Source organism: Podarcis tiliguerta (assembly GCF_965153285.1).
Source record: "Podarcis tiliguerta genome assembly, chromosome: 9".
NCBI lineage: Eukaryota > Metazoa > Chordata > Lepidosauria > Squamata > Lacertidae > Podarcis > Podarcis tiliguerta.
Window position 1 is genome coordinate 55,508,624 of NC_139542.1, and position 16,496 is coordinate 55,525,119.

General features: G+C 43.0%; 1 protein-coding gene across 9 annotated transcripts in view; it reads right to left on the bottom strand.

Moving 5' to 3' along the window:
• MTUS1 (microtubule associated scaffold protein 1) overlaps positions 1-16,496 on the bottom strand; it is a 102,288-nt gene that overhangs the window by 47,387 nt on the left and 38,405 nt on the right. For all 9 annotated transcript variants that reach the window (XM_083458019.1, XM_083458024.1, XM_083458022.1 and 6 more), the window contains 3 exons: positions 9,935-10,069; positions 7,599-7,703; positions 6,179-6,229 (listed from right to left, as the gene is read on the bottom strand). In XM_083458019.1, coding sequence (XP_083314145.1) covers positions 6,179-6,229; positions 7,599-7,703; positions 9,935-10,069 — 291 coding nt within the window. The remainder of the gene's footprint in view (positions 1-6,178; positions 6,230-7,598; positions 7,704-9,934; positions 10,070-16,496) is intronic.

The following is a 16,496-nucleotide window of genomic DNA, read 5'->3' on the forward strand; positions in this document are numbered from 1 at the left end:
CCAGCTCTAACCAAGAACAAACGTTTGATTAGCAGTTCTGTGCAGTTCTGCAGCAAAAAGGGTCAGGGAGGAGCCAAATGCATGCCAGTTTCATCTCCAGGAGCCTACGTAGTCCCATATCTTCGCATAGCATGACATGCAAACCAGGCCATAATGATTAAGGCTGTGTACACACCATACATTTAAATCACATTCCACACACACCCAAAAAGAATAATGGGAACTGTAGTTTGTTAAGGGTGCTGATAAAACTGTAGTGCTGAGGGCTAAACTACAATTCCGAGGATTGTAGGGGGGTGGAGCAGATGTGCTTTAAACATGTTGTGTGTACACAGCCTGAGATAAGAGGCTGCATGCTTTAGACGGCATCCAAAGGAAACCTGCCAATTCAGGAAGAGATAGCAGATGGGTTTTAAAAGAAGAAGAAAAATCTGCTACTGAGCCAATATGTCACATCATGCAGGGACTCACAAGTCAACAGTTATCTATCTATATGTAGGTGTGACTCTAAACCTAAAACATCAGATTTACAGAAGGCTGTGCTTCGCTTTCCTTCAGTTACCCAACACCCAAAGGCAACCTTGGGTATTGTCTAGGAATTTCTGTTAGGGCAATAAAAAACAACAGCAGAGCCTCCAACTGACTGACTTGGTTTAAATTGTTTTTATACAGCTTTTAATCTGTGGGTGTGTTTTTTCCATTTTGGAGTTTTGCTGGTTTTTTAATAAAGGGGCGTAATATGTACCTGGGAAAAGAGGAGCTGGGGAGACCAGGGGCCCCCAATCACAGTGATCCAGGGTAGGGGGAGGTATGGCATAGGAGATGGGAAAGGCCAGGTAAAGGACACACAGCACAGGCAGTTAGTGACTGTGCCAGCCCTTCCTCTGACCTGGGGAACTGCAGTTGTCCTCAGGTCTGCGGCTGCTGTTGCTAAATGCCAGGTCGGCTCTGAGCAAGACCACCCTCACCCATGATCCGATTATGGATGAGGAGGTCTGTATCACTGAGACCTGGGTGGGTGAACAGGGTGGAGTTGGTCTCACCCAGCTATGGCCACCTGGGTACTTGGTGCAGCATCAGAGAAGACCTGAGAGTTGGGATGAGGAGTTGCTGTGGTCTACAGAATTTCTCTTTCTCTCTCCAGGCTCTCTGTTCAGTTGTGTGGGGGGGAATAGAGTGTGTCTTCCCGGCACACTGTCTCTGGGGTAGCTCAGGACTTCATGGCTGCCTTGACCACCATGTGGCTGTCCCAACATGTTACCGGCCCAATGCATGTGGCAGGCCTCATCCTGGACCTTCTTTTCTTGACAAGGGGGGGGGGGGGGATATTGACATCAGCCCCTTGACATGGTCAGATCACTTCCTGCTGGTGTTTAGGCTTTCAGCGCCTTTTCCCCTCTGCAGAGGCAGGGGACCTATGAGCATGCTCTATCCTTTGAGGCTAAGGGAGCCAATGGGTTTACAGAAGGCTCTGGGGAGTTCTCCAGCTGATATCTCTGATGCTCCTATCAAAGCCCTGGCCAACTTCTGGAACGTCCGAATGGCTCAAGCTATTGACATGATCGCTGCAACCTAGCTGTTTTCTAGATCTGTCTCCAGCCTTAAGCAAAAGACTCATCCTTCTTTACTACTTACTGCTACTCTCTGGCACAAGGAACCCCTGTGTTTCATTTAAGTCTGGAGACAAATCTGGAGAATTGCTAGATTTTATATTTTCAACTGTGGTGAAAAACATAGTTTGCTCTTTACCTCTTCCCACACTGCTTCATAAGACTGATAACAATGCAGACTTTACGAAGTCAGTTTTTCTCTCTTCCCACCTTTAACACCCTTTGCCAATGAAGTGCTCTTAAGGACTTGAGTTTGCTCACTGTTTTGTGGCACTTTTGATAGGCCCAATAAAATGTAATTTGCCTGCTGTGGTTTTCTGGCATTTCTCTACCTTTGCCTTGAAGAAACAATTTGTTCAAAGCAACAATAATAATAATAATAATAATAAATTTTATTTATACCCCGCCCTCCCCAGCCAAAGCCGGGCTCAGGGCGGCTAACAACAATAAAAACAATCCGACATTCTAAAAACTTTTCACCATAAAATCAATCAGAAACAAATTGATGGCAACCAGCAAGCAGGACCCTGTGCAGACTGCCAGAGGAGGGGGTCAGGCTGCGCCCTGACCAAAGGCCTGGTGGAACAGCTCTGTCTTACAGGCCCTGCGGAAAGATGTCAAGTCCCGCAGGGCCCTAGTCTCTTGTGACAGAGCGTTCCACCAGATTGGTGCCACAGCCGAGAAAGCTCTGGCTCTAGTTGAGGCCAGCCTAACCTCTCTGAGGCCTGGGACCTTCAGGATGTTTTTATTTGCAGACCGTAGGTTTCTCTGTGGGGCATACCAGGAGAGGCGGTCCCGCAGGTACGAGGGTCCTAGGCCGTATAGGGCTTTAAAGGTTAAAACCAGCACCTTAAACCTGATCCTGTACTCCACCGGGAGCCAGTGCAGCTGATATAGTACTGGATGAATGTGATCTCGCAGTGACGACCCCATAAGGAGTCTCGCTGCGGCATTCTGCACCCGTTGGAGTTTCTGGGTCAGTCTCAAGGGCAGCCCCACGTAGAGCGAGTTACAATAATCCAGTCTGGAGGTGACCGTCGCGTGGATCACAGTGGCTAGGTCAGGGCGAGAGAGATAAGGAGCCAACTGCTTGGCTTGGCGGAGATGAAAAAAAGCCGCCTTTGTTATAGCTGTAATCTGCGCCTCCATAGAGAGGGAGGTATCGAAGATTACACCCAAACTCTTAACGGACGATGCTGGCACTAGTTGCACCCCCGCAAGAGATGGGAGTTGCCCCCTCAATCCCATATCGCCCCGTCCCAGCCAGAGGACCTCTGTCTTCGAAGGATTTAACTTCAACCGGCTCCCACGAAACCATCCAGCCACAGCTTCCAGGCATCTGGTCAGTGTGTCTGGGGCCAAGTCAGGATGGCCATCCATCAACAGATAGAGTTGGGTGTCATCAGCATACTGATGGCAGCCCAGCCCAAAACTCCGGACAAGCTGGGCGAGGGGGCGCATAAAGATGTTAAAAAGCATCGGAGAGAGAATCGCACCCTGAGGCACTCCACACACCAGGGAGTGGCGCGATGACAATTCCCCCCCAAGCGCCACCCTCTGTCCCCGACCAGAGAGAAACGAGCGCAGCCATTGAAGGACTGTGCCCTGGATCCCCACGTCGGCAAGGCGGTGGTCCAGGAGTTCGTGATCGACCATGTCGAAGGCTGCTGACAGGTCTAGAAGAATCAGCAGCCCCGACCCGCCTCGATCCAGCTGCCTGCGGAGATCATCTGTTAGGACGACCAGAGCCGTCTCGGTCCCATGACCAGCGCGGAAGCCGGACTGGAATGGATCGAGAGCCGATGTCTCATCCAGAAACCTACCAAGCTGTTCAGCAACCGCTCTCTCAATCACCTTACCCAGGAATGGAAGATTCGAAACCGGGCGGTAATTGGATAGATCTAAAGGATCTAATGATGTTTTCTTTAAGAGCGGGCGCACCACTGCCTCCTTCAGTTCCCCTGGGAATGTCCCGGTGCCAAGGGACAAATTGATGATATCACCCAGGGGGGCCCGCACCTCGTCTGGACACGCTCTAATCAGCCAAGACGGGCACGGGTCAAGAGGACAGGTGGTGGGCTTTCCAGCTCGGAGGAGTCTGTCCACATCGGCTGGGGATATCTGGTCAAAGTGGTCCAATACTGGACCCGAGGACAGTCGAGGGGCCTCCAGTTCCCTTATTGTGTCTAAATTGGCACAAGGTATATACTTCTCCTTTCAAATAACAATAACAACTTCCTATCATTCTATAGAAAGCCAACCAAGCCAAGGAAGGAATCCAAACAAAACAAAACAGAATACAATCCAATTTATTGCTAACTTCCTTACATTACAAGGCCCAGACCTCACAGTCAATATATACTAGGTACAAGAACGCTCCAATCCTCATTTTCCAAAGAGATCTCCCTTTTTCATCCATCAACCCACAGCTGCCAACTGCCTAACTGAATCTTCCACCTTCACGCCAATGGCTCAACTGCTCTCAGAATCTCACCGTCCAATCCAATCTCAGAAAAAAAATAATCCAATCACATCTGAGTACATGACCCGAAAGACACAGAATTTAAAGACACAGCAACTCTTTTCACGTGAAATTTACCTAAAAACATTTCCATCATTTACAGGAGCCTTTGATTTCATAGAATTGTAGATTTGGAAGGGACCCCAAGGATCATCTAGTCCAACCCCCTGCAATGCAGGAATTCCTGGATGTAAACATAATGCTTAAATACTGTGTGGAGTCCTATACAATTATCATTGCAACACTGCTCCAGGAGGAATTTACAAGGTGTCAGGGATGTGGTTAACATCTGCAGAGCTACTGTTGTGCAAATATTTGTCTCATGCTGCATATACAGAATAACTCTTAGTCTGCTCACGTCCCTTAATATTTTGGGTCTACCAATTAATCCTGATTCAATAAAGAGAGTAAATCATGATTAATATTGAACTTCCGAGTCAACAGGAAGAAGCCTTCAAGAGCAATTGACAACTCTAGGAACCTTTTTAGACCTATGCGTTGAGGAATCCAGTATCACTAAGGCATCTATAATTAACATTTCATGTTATAAGTAGCACTTCTAATTCAGCACATGCCATTCATCACTCTTCGTTGACACATTAAGGTAAATGAAGGTTTCGCCAAATGCATTATTTATTGCTGAGCTCTAAAACTGAAGGCAGGTGTAGAAGACTTGGAAATGGCAAGTGAACATCTTACTACATGCAGATTGCTGGCTGAACCTCTACACTGCAGACCGCAATCAAAGATAAATATATGAAGGCTGTGTTGCTCAATGACAAATTCTATTTGGCATTACATACAAAATTATTACATCAGATGCTATCAGCTCCAACATTTTCGTTCAAATACTTTCTTATATGCTACACAGGATTCAGAACGTCAGTTTAGCTGGTCTGATTGGCAAAATACATTTGGTTCTCTAAGCTTTATGTCAACCTCAACGTGATGGGAAACTTGTCACCCGCATGAGTTAGAGATTAAATAGCATGTGCATGTGGATGAGCCAATCAGGGCCAGAGTTGCCGTGGAGCTGTTAACTCTTTCCTCCCATGTCACAGTCCCAACACAATATGCCCCCCTGAAGCTGCTATAGTTAGAACAGGATGGGAACTCCCATTGGAGAAAGAATTAGTGTTCTGTAGATTGATTACAACATTGGCAAACATGTTTATAAGAGTGTTTGCGCCAATCTAACACAAAAGAGGGTAGAGAGGACCAACAGCAGGCATGTGTATGCTACCTATGAATGACGTGCAGCCCTCCTGATTTTCCTCAGCTAAAGTTGCCTCTGGTTTCAGAGCTCAGTTGGAGGGAGCAAAGGTTAAAAATAACATAAGGGGCATTTGAAGGGGAGGAATTAAGCCTTATTAAAAAAAACCAAAACAAACCAGAGTTAAGAATCAGGGCCAAATTAGATGGAATTCTGGCAGCAGGCCCACCCAAATCATGTATGAAGCAAGGAGGATGTGAGGCAAACGTTAATGAACAGAAAGGGTGCTGAACGCACTCCCTGCCTTGCCTCTCCCCATAAGCTTTTCCCCCAACCAAGCTCCGGAAACAGAATTAAACCTACCGTATTTTTCGCTCTATAACACGCATCCGACCATAACACGCACGTAGTTTTTAGAGGAGGAAAATCCATAGGCATGCCACCTGTAGGCATTCCCTCCATAACACACACAGACATTTCCCCTTACTTTTTAGGAGGAAAAAAGTGAGTGTTATGGTGCAAAAAAATACGGTAATTTCAGCACTCAACCCACACTGAAAGACTCTCAGTGGGGAATGGAACCATAAGTTCTGTTGGTAGCAAATGATAAAGACAACGCCTGGAGGGTCACAAGCTTTCCATGCTTGGGCAACAGAGATGTCATACCACCAGTATAAAATCTCAGATCTAAAAAGGTGCAGGAAACAAAAACAGTAAAGTTTTCGCCAACTGCTTCACCCAGAACACCACCATAAAATATACCTAGGATCAGGACTGGAACTCCTCCTTGCTAGTGCAATACTTTTAGGAACAAAAGGGAGTGATTGAACTCACCAGAACTGAATGTAGACAATAAACCTCGAGGTACATTTTGTCCTGAAGGTCCTGCAAAAGACAAAAACGTAACTTGAACTGTCATACTCTTTTAAAAAAGGAAATAAAATGCACACACTAGCCTTATGGATGAAGCTACTCCTCAAAGGCAACATACCCAAACGTAGCCCAATGGCTCATTCTATAAAACCAATACCAAACAAAAAAGACAGAAAATGCTACTTTAGAAGGTGGGTAAGTTGGAGGGACACTTGCCCCTCTCAGGACTGTACTCCAAATTATTTTGTTCTCCTGAGCAACTCCCTGCCACCATAGGATTTCATGTGCATGTGTTGAGGAAACCCATGCATGTGAAATTTGTAGGGTTGAGGCAAATAACAGTTGGAGTTGCAGGCAGCTAACTATTGCCCGCACTACTCAAAGTAGTTTCTCCAGCTAGGAAGGAGCTGCTAGGCAACTGTTACATGTGCTTGTATGAAGCATATATATTTGGGTTTAAGTGGATTATCTTTAAACTCTTCAGGCTCCCTTTAGATTATTTTTTAAAGTACTTGGTCATACAGTGAGTGGATTTAAGAAGCAGGGATATGCTAAATCTTCCCAATTACACATTTTGCCTTGCTGAGAAGTGACATGGTATGTTATCGGCAAATGTGAATATGCAATTTTCACTAGGAAGACAGGCTTTTTCCAAACTGTAATACTGCATACTGTTTCACTGTTAGCATTATCATGTATTATTCCATGTTTAAAGGCATAAGCCTTGATTTCTGCACATTTTCTCTTTTCTCTCTATATAAGAAGAAATGCTCCTTAAAAAAAAACAAAAAACCACCATTGCCACTATTCTGAGATTAGGTGACAAAATTAGGTTAATATATGCATGGTTCGTCATGCTGCTATGCATCATTCTGAACTTCCTTTTAAAAAATCCTTCCCCGTTCTGCACAATTAACTTAAATGAATAAAAGTCAGCACTGTTTTTGCAGGTTTGTAATAGTTGTTTGGAAACCTATTACTTTATCCACAACATTTATCTACAAATTTAGTTCCCTAGGTGGAACAAATAGCAAAATGGATACTGCCATCATAGAATACAACAATTCTTACATGCACCAATAAGCACTTCCACTCAGTGGAATAAGCATAAACTTAAGTTTTAAAGTAAATGGGGAAAAACACACAGGTACACTTGCCTTAGTCAACACCAGTGCTTAGATGCCCAGGGTTGAGCAAAATCTGCAAAATCCAAGACAAGTCATGTTTCCTAACAAAGGTCTGACTGTAGTTCGTATAAGCAACATGCCAGTTAATTCATCCGTGAGCCATTTGGATAGAAATGATGTTGGAGATAACACAGATGAACTTGTAACCTTAACTAATAAGACCAAGCAAACAAAAAATGGGACTAATACTTTACCCAGCTGCTGATTCCCTCTTGCATCTCTGGTTTTCCTTCCTGGAAGAAGTGCCCCAGAAGATTTTGGCAGGCATTGGCTCACTGAGCTCAACTTGCTTTTCACTCCTTTAAGAAAAAGGAAAAAGACACCCCCACAAATAAATTAGACGTTGATATAATGAAAGTATCCAGTGCATCTGTAAACGTTATACGAACCACCTGACACCTTAGAAAGCCACTCATCAGTGTAGACAATGCCGAGCTCAATGGATCAATGATTTGACTCAGTATAAGGCAACTACCTGTGCTCCTAATGATATAAAAAATATTTAAAAACTGCTGCCACACCATGTCAACCCCCTTCCCCCCATAAGGCCTAGAAGGACATAATGCATGTTGTGCAGCACTGAGTTGGAGATGGGACAATGCCCAACATGGTGTCAGTCTCATCATGCTTTCTATTCAACTAGAAATTACAAAGGGTAACAGGGGGATGTACACAGAGTAGCAACACCAGTCCCACGATGCCTAGAAAGACTGTTTGGACAGTACTTCTCTCCCCACCCAACTTTTACGTGCAGCAAGTTCAGGAGAGCAAGTTGGGTTTGCATGCTTATGCCCCCGCCCCCCACTATAAAGAGAAGGTATCATCCAAACATCCCTAAGACTTTTCTCTCTCCCACACAAAACTGCAACTAATTGTACTTTTAATTTATCAGCAGAAGGGACTACATTCTGCTAGGTTCCAGATCACACCTGGAACTAATCAAGGTTCTGTGACAATACTGCCGCAACTGATCAGGTGGTTTCCAGGTAGATCAAGAACATTCCATATGATTTATTGCGGGGGGGGGGGGGATCCATATTCAGGATTCTGATTATTTCTTCTGCCTACAGAGATTTTTGGTAGATGTGGTCAGTCCTTGTCTAAATTACCATACTGGACTTTGCCTGAACTGGAAAGAACACTGCTTTCCAGCTTAGAAAAATCATTACGAAGACTGGGGGGCTCTGTCCCCCCCCCCCCAGTCATTTAAGGCTAAGAAATGCAGCTGCAACAGTTTCAGGGTTCTCTTCCCCCATCCACAAAGATTATCACCTATTTTAATCTTGTGCTGGAAGAGATCACATGGCAGTCATTTAATTAGCCCCTGACCTTTTCCCTTCCACTGATTTCAGCTGCCTAGCGTGACCTGTAAGAATTCTTGTCTGGGACTACGCACCTCTATGGTTTGTACAGAAACTAGCACACTGCTGGTATTTAAACAAGCAAATGTACTCCTCAGCTACAGTTAGACAATCATCCATCAACGTTCCAGCATGTGCTTTATTACTGGCAATTTGGTAGCTTCCTCATCTCATATTGCTTACTGAAGGAAAACATATGCCTGGTTTTTAAAATTAAAATATCCCATCTTTTCTATTTTTAAGCTTGCAAGAGTCAGAACTGGTCTCCTCCTGCCCCTCCTGAGCAAGGCTAGAATGGATTTGCCACTAAAGCCTTCAGAGCCATAATATATATATTTAAAACTATCTGGCAGGGAGATGGGAGATCCCAGTGACAATTTACACCTGAGATAACTATCTTCCGCTGATCCCAGAGTGACGCCAAACCTCTACCTGTCAAAATGTCTGGGTTCTGCTTCACTGGAGACTGCCTGACCAACAACTTTGTCCCTGCCCTCACATCAGGGTCCGTCCCCTTCCTAATGTAGGGGTCCAGGAAATATATTGGTAAGACTAGATGAGCCTTGTGGTCCCTTACAACTCTACAATTCTCCATTTATCTATCACTGACCATTGTAGAGCCTGCAACCACACTCCTAAGTAGACTGAGAACACTTATGCTATCATCAAACCAATAGCTTGGGATCAGTCAAATTTTTAGCCACAGAGCTCTGATTGTTTTTCAGTATTCTGTTTTGACCCTTTGTGTCCTTCCCTTCCTCCTATTTTATATAAAACGGTGTAGTTTTGATTTCTGGGTTTGATGTGTATGGTGGCAGAGCTCAGTAATTCTTGTAAATTCCCACATGCCAAGATCATTTTGGTCCATGCTACTGCAGCTTAGGATCAGGGTTGTTAAAGATCAGATGTTCTCTGGGAGAGGCAAGGGGCTGTGGGCTCTATTTACACTCCGAGCAAATTTTAAGGGAACAGGCCGGCCAATGCAGGGCACATTATTCCAAGGGCCTGGGATCTAAGATTTAATTGAGCCCCACCACCCCTGCCAGATTTATTCCTGTCTGGGGTGGGGGGGGGGACAAAGGCTAGGAATTCATAAGGATGCAGTGGCAGCAAGGACATGGGGGCTGCTTGAATAAAAGTGAAGTCAGCAAGCTTAAGAGATGAGATACCTTTTGGGGTGCTTTTCAGGGAAAGCACTCTCGGCCTAGGAATGGGCTTTAGAAAGATGGATTCAGCTGTGCCATTCTGACAAGATGACTTCGAAGGCCACTCTCCATTTCTGATTATAATTGTGGCACTTGTAGCTATAAAGGAAAAATACAAGCCATAAGGAAATTCAGTGTAAGTACCACATACCAAGAAGAAACATGCCAAATATTCAACACTTGAAACTCTTTTTGCTATCAGAGAAGTCTTGATGTTATAGTGCAGCAGCAAACACAGCAAGACTTGTGGCAGCTTGAAGACTAACAAATTTATTATGGAATACACTTTCAGATGTATCAAGTATTATCCTTTGTTGTTAGAAATATATCTGTACATGGAGAGTCAACAGGCACATTAAACTCTGGTATTCCTTACAGTGTTAAGATAGACTTGGCATCAGGTGCCACAAAGTTTGAAAGCGGAACCCCATCTATCATTGCTGATGGGCTGCTCATACCTAGACCTAGGGACACAAAAGAAACAACTACAAAACCGTTGTGTAAATAATTGCAATGTAACATGCATATGCTCCATTTGTGTACATAGATTTAGTCAATTCACCAGTCTCCAACACACAAACTTGTAGGGAAGCATCCCTCATACAAAGATGCATATCTGGTTTAACAATGACATAGTGTATTTTCTAACTTTAGGTGGCTATTGCAAGAGGACTGAGACAAGCTACCACGTTTTCATTACAGTACACTCCCAAAAGGAGTTCCAAAATTATTCTTCCTACAGATCTATTTTCCTCCCCCTATATTGTTGTGCCTTTATAATTTCCCTGTTACTCTACACAGTGGGTCTGCTTCCCTGGACTGTTCATTTATTTGGCACTATAGTTGTATCATTACATTATTCTTACCACTATTATTCGCTTATATAGCCAATTTCTTAATCTCAGAAACTGCCCAATATTTAGTGTATCCCTTCTGCGTCCTTATTCATACCACTCTCCATATAATGTCCTCATGAAACAAGGCAGAGTTTTTACAAAGTTTTTCCTGTTGGGAAATTCCTATTTCTAAACAAAGTGAGCCACTGTTGTCTGTGCTCTGAGCACCGCTAAGGAGTGGAGAGGAGGAAGCTGGAGGAAGCTGGAGGAACCACACCAGATGTCTACCACTAGTCATTTCAGGGGAAAAACTTTCGATTTTTGCTTCATATGAAAATAGCACTCACTTTCTGAGATGCTTCTTCACTCCTCTCTAACATACTGCAAAAAAGTATCTCCCACTGGGGCTTTGCTTGCAAACAGCAAAGCAAATGGCATGCTGAAGAATTAAAAAAAATCCCGGAACAATACTGCTTGCAGCTCATACTTGCTCTATATGGCACATGATCACAAGGAAATAAAACATGTATGTATCTTACAAAATGCGCCCTAGCCTGCAAAAAGCTTCTGCCACAATAAAGGCATGTGTACATACAACATTCCTGATCTCTTAAGTCATGGGAGATCACAACCCCTTCCTTCTCCCTGTGCATAACTTCAGCCTGCTCACGTTCCTTCCGACTGGATCATGATTTACACCAGTATCGAAACCCTACTAGATAGGGTTGGCAGGAGATGTGCAGCCACATTTGCAGGAGCAGCCAAATCCCAGTCCCCTTACTGCAGGTATTTGACAACTACAGCAATCCAGTTATGTTGACGACTTCTACATTGTTCATTCTTTAGTCCGAAACTCAATTTAAAAGCCTGCTCACATTATTTTAAGATCATGCCCTTATTTTGCTCCAACACAATTTACCTTGGTGGAAAGGGAAAGCAACACCAAGAAAAGGGAAAGGGAATTTTGTTCTGCTGGATTTAGGAAGGAAAAACAACAACCGTCAAGCAGACAGCCATGAAAGCCTCCATATGGATACTCAGACACCACATGCTTGAAACACAAAAACTGCACCTGTAAAGAAGGAAGCGTCAGTGTACTCTCTGGACTTATTTTCCTCTATGGTCACAGTAAGATCCTAGCACTGTGTTCCTATTGTTCACTGTGAATGTTGTATGTTTAGAGTTTCAGTGTTTTTTAACACAAGGATAGACATTATACAGAATTTGGGACAATAATGGAAACTGCTCATTTGGGCAGCATATGGGATTTTGGTGAAAATCATTTGACAATAATTCTTGTCATGAAAGCGCTGGCATGCAACTTTCCATAACTAAGAGCCACTCATTTCCGAAGAATCTGGTAGATTAAAAAAAACCCACATACTTCTAATCAGTGCTTTTTCCTTTTTTTTAAAAAAATGTTTAGGGGTACTCTCATTTTCCTAGTCATATTGACTTGGCCCCTCAATGAGGCCAAACTTAGATTCACAAAATGTTTAGGGGTATGCGTCCCCCCCCCAGAAAAAAGCACTGCTTTTTTGACATTTTGACACCCACTATGTTCATTTTGAACAAACTAAAAGATACTTCACAAATTACGGAATAGAACTGGTCCCCAAGTTTCTACAACTGGCCCGGCATATCTATGCTATAATTTTTGAAAGACATTCACATTTCAAGCAGTGCATATCAACCACTCAACTAGTCCATACCCCAGGGTCATGTTTACCGTGATGTGTAAAACCCCTTTGAATGTTACAGAAAACATGGTCAGACAATAACACAAACATCTATTAAATGAAGCAGAAATTGGCTCTAGTATTTAAATTATTTACAGTCCTCCAAATACTCTTTCTTTGTTGTGGCACTTGGTGATAAATACAGGGGTCAGCAAACTTTTTCAGCAGGGGGCCGGTCCACTGTCCCTCAGACCTTGTGGGGGGGCCGGACTATATTTTGGGTGAAAAAATGAATGAATTCCTATGCCCCACAAATAACCCAGAGATACATTTTACATAAATGCACACATTCATGTAAAAACACCAGGCAGGCCCCACAAATAACCCAGAAATGCATTTTACATAAAAGGACACATTCCACTCATGTGAAAACACACTGATTCCAGGACCGTCCGCAGGCCAGATTTAGAAGGCGTTTGGGCTGGATCCGGCCCCCGGGCCTTAGTTTGCCTACCCATGCTTGTGTTGCTGCAAAAACATTTAGGTTTTTCTATCATTACACTTTGTTAGGTTAGCTTCGGTTGTTGAATTTATGTATTGCTTCCCACCTAAAGTGATTTACAGCCAAGAAAAAAACCCTACAATAAATAAAAATCACAGAAGCTTAGTTTTGTTTTGTTTTTAAAAAAGCTTTAACTGTATAACTATATAATTGGTGCTGCCCAAATTCCTGGGAAAACAAAACACCTTTGCTGGCATCAGATAGACCTTTTAAGGAGAGCATTTCATAAATGGAGAATGTGCCACATAAAATTCACTTTCTTTCATTTCTACCCTCCTGACCTCCTTCAGAGGGGGCACATAGAGATGGGGCTCAGATAACAATCTCATGGTATTGATAGATACATATGGAGAAAGACAGCATGGCACTTGGTTTCTTCAAGATGGCACAGTTCCAACTTTTTTAAAAAAAGACCCAAACTATAACACTTTTTTAAAACACCATCCTGCAAAGCTGACTTAAAATCATATTACAAACATGTTTACTCAGATTAGATGAGTACAACAGTCTAGTCAAGCAGAACACAAGTCTGTCAAATAAGACAACGGACTTTCACAACTTACTCTCCTTCCCATGGCCCTAACTCACAAAACCTTCAAGGCACATTAATTTTGTTGTTGTTGTTGTTTTAGAAGGCCCATTTAATTACATTTAGAATACGCATTTGCTGGCAATGCAGATCTGATGCTTCAAATCTGCAAGACCTGCTGCACGTCAGAACTCATAATGATGAAAGAGTGGTCTACTGACCTAGTTTAGTGATAGCAATGCACTGGGTCTTTGCAAGGAATCTTGTTACCGTAACAGTGTTTAAAGATACTGTTCAAAGGGAATTAGCACAGTGTAATATAAACTAATATGCCTGAATGAAATGTGCAATCAAATCCTTTTCAAATGTCCTCAGTAGTGATTTAGCCTATGCCAGGATGGTAATAACCAATTAATAGCATGCAGGCTGCTGACTTAGCTTATTTTTCAGGAGTATATCATTTTCTGTACCTTCTCAGTGGCCAGGAAATACAGCAAGAAAAATGGACCAGATTTTCATCTTCCACGTGTATCCTGCTACCCGAGATGGACAGATCAGCCTGTTCAAGACAGAGGCTGGCTAAATAATCCCTACAACCTGTTAATTTTCAGGCTTAACCTTTCCATATTGTTGTATCAGTAAAATAATAAGAAAAATTATTCCAATACTTATGTGAGAAATTGACTACCTTAAGCTAAGGCCAAACTTGCTGAGTTGTTTGGAGGCAAAACCTGTACATGCCAGGTTTATCAGAATTTAACATAATCCAGCAAGGTAACAAATTTGCTGTGCAAATGCCAACATTCATTTTTGTAAGAATTCCAAGCCCAGTGGTCATTCTCAGTCTTGTTAATGAAGACATATTTTACTCTATTTGTTGAGAATACAACTGTTCTACTGCAAGGAGGAAAACACACTTTATAAGCTTGCCCATAGTTAATATAATCTATCTTCAGCTAGTAAGATCTAGTTTAGATTACTGCAATGCATTATATGTGGGGCTGCCTATGAAGACAATTTGGCAGCTACAGCTAAGGCAAATTCAGAGAGTAGGTTAGTAACTGGGACCAGAAAATCTTAGCCTATGACACTACTTCTGGCACATCTGTACTGGCTAACGGTTAAGTTTCCAGGTTCAATTCAAAGTGCATCTTAGGACCTCAAAGACTACCTCTCCCCCACATGAACTAGCCCAGACCCTACAGCCTTCATCAGAGGCACTTTTCTGTGTGCCACATCCAAGAGAGGTGCAAAGGGTGAAGATATGAGAACAAGCTTCTTCAGTAGTGGTTCCCAGTCTATGCAATGCTCTCCATGTCTGGCACCATCACTGTCCGTTTTGAGGCACCAGGCTAAGCCCAGTAGACCTGAAGGAGCGTCTCCACCCCCATTGTTCAGCCCGGACACTGAGGTCCAGCTCCGAGGGCCTGCTGGCAGTTCCCTCACTGCAAGGTTACAGAGAACAAGGCAGAGGGTCTTCTTGGTAGTGGTGCCCACCCTGTGGAACGCCCTCCTATCAGATGTCAAGGAAACAATTATCTGACTTTTAGAAGACATCTGAAGGCAGCCCTGTTTAGGGAAGTTTTTAATGTTTGATGTTTTATTGTGTTTTTAATATTCTGTTGCCAGATGGGCGGGGTATAAATATTATTATTGTTATCATTATCAACCCACACTTTGGGGGCATATGGAGAGGGGGGAGCACTAGTCCTTACTGTATTCTTGGATGGTGTATAGTTTAAATTTGGTTTTTAATTGATTTTATTCATTTATATTTTATTTTGTTCATGTCGCTTCAGCAGTCCCCCCCCCCCCAAAAGTGGCTAATAATGAAAACAATAATGCTGTTCTGGTACATGTTATTCATAAGGCAGCCTTTTTCTTCCTTCCTCATCTCATTGCCCTGTCCAGCATATCTGAAACACCATCCCTGACTATAGCACAAGAACAGTTCTATTGAAAACTCTGCATAAACTCAGTTTCAACCATTGCTGAAGGGAAGGCAGTTTCCTTAAAACCAGTGGTGGTGGTGGCTGGTGGGCAGGGATTGGGGGGGGGGGGGAATTAAGAGAAAGAAAAAACAGCCCAATCTCAAAACACAAACACACTGCAGAAACTAGATTTAAAAAGAGAGAGAAAAAAAATAATATAAAGAATTGGGCAGACAAAGCAACAGAATTGTTACTTTACACTTGCTATAAGAAAAAGGTCGTTTTACAGAAATGCACTGTTGTTTTTTTAAATTCCAACTGCTTTACTGAACAAGCATCTTACTTTGACCTCAGAATGCTCCAAAAATGTATCAGTGTAAGATTGTATGGTGTCTCCCATGGGCTGTTGATGCTTCTGCTTCCAAACTGTGCTCAGTAAAATCATACATTCACACACACACACACACACACACAAACATACACATTTGGGAAGGAGTGGGTGTGAAATTAACTCTGAAATAAAGAATGGGGGGAGAAAGGATGCAATATCCAAACAACAAAGCTCTACAGTTGGAAATGCATTCGGCTAAAATATCCCCCCAGATTTGATTACGGCTCTAGACGGCAGGTCAGGCTTACATTTGTTAGACAGAAACTGAACACATTCATCCTCCTCCCCCTCTCCCTAAATCACAATTTTAAAAAGCAATGCAGAATTAAGACATGCAGAATTAACACATTCATTTTATTCAGTAAGTCAACACATTCCGCCCCTGAATATACACACACATATATATATTTTAAAAAGGATGATCACCTACTTCTTCTCCCAGTAAATGTGGCTAACAAAGGGATTATACAAAAGCTGTAAGATCCCACTACCAGCAAGGTCAATAAGGTAATATCGCAGTGGCTCCTTGAATCTGCCGGTGGCGTTAGGGTAGAATTGGTGAAAATATGAGGAGAAAAGTCAGTTTCTGTGCAACTGC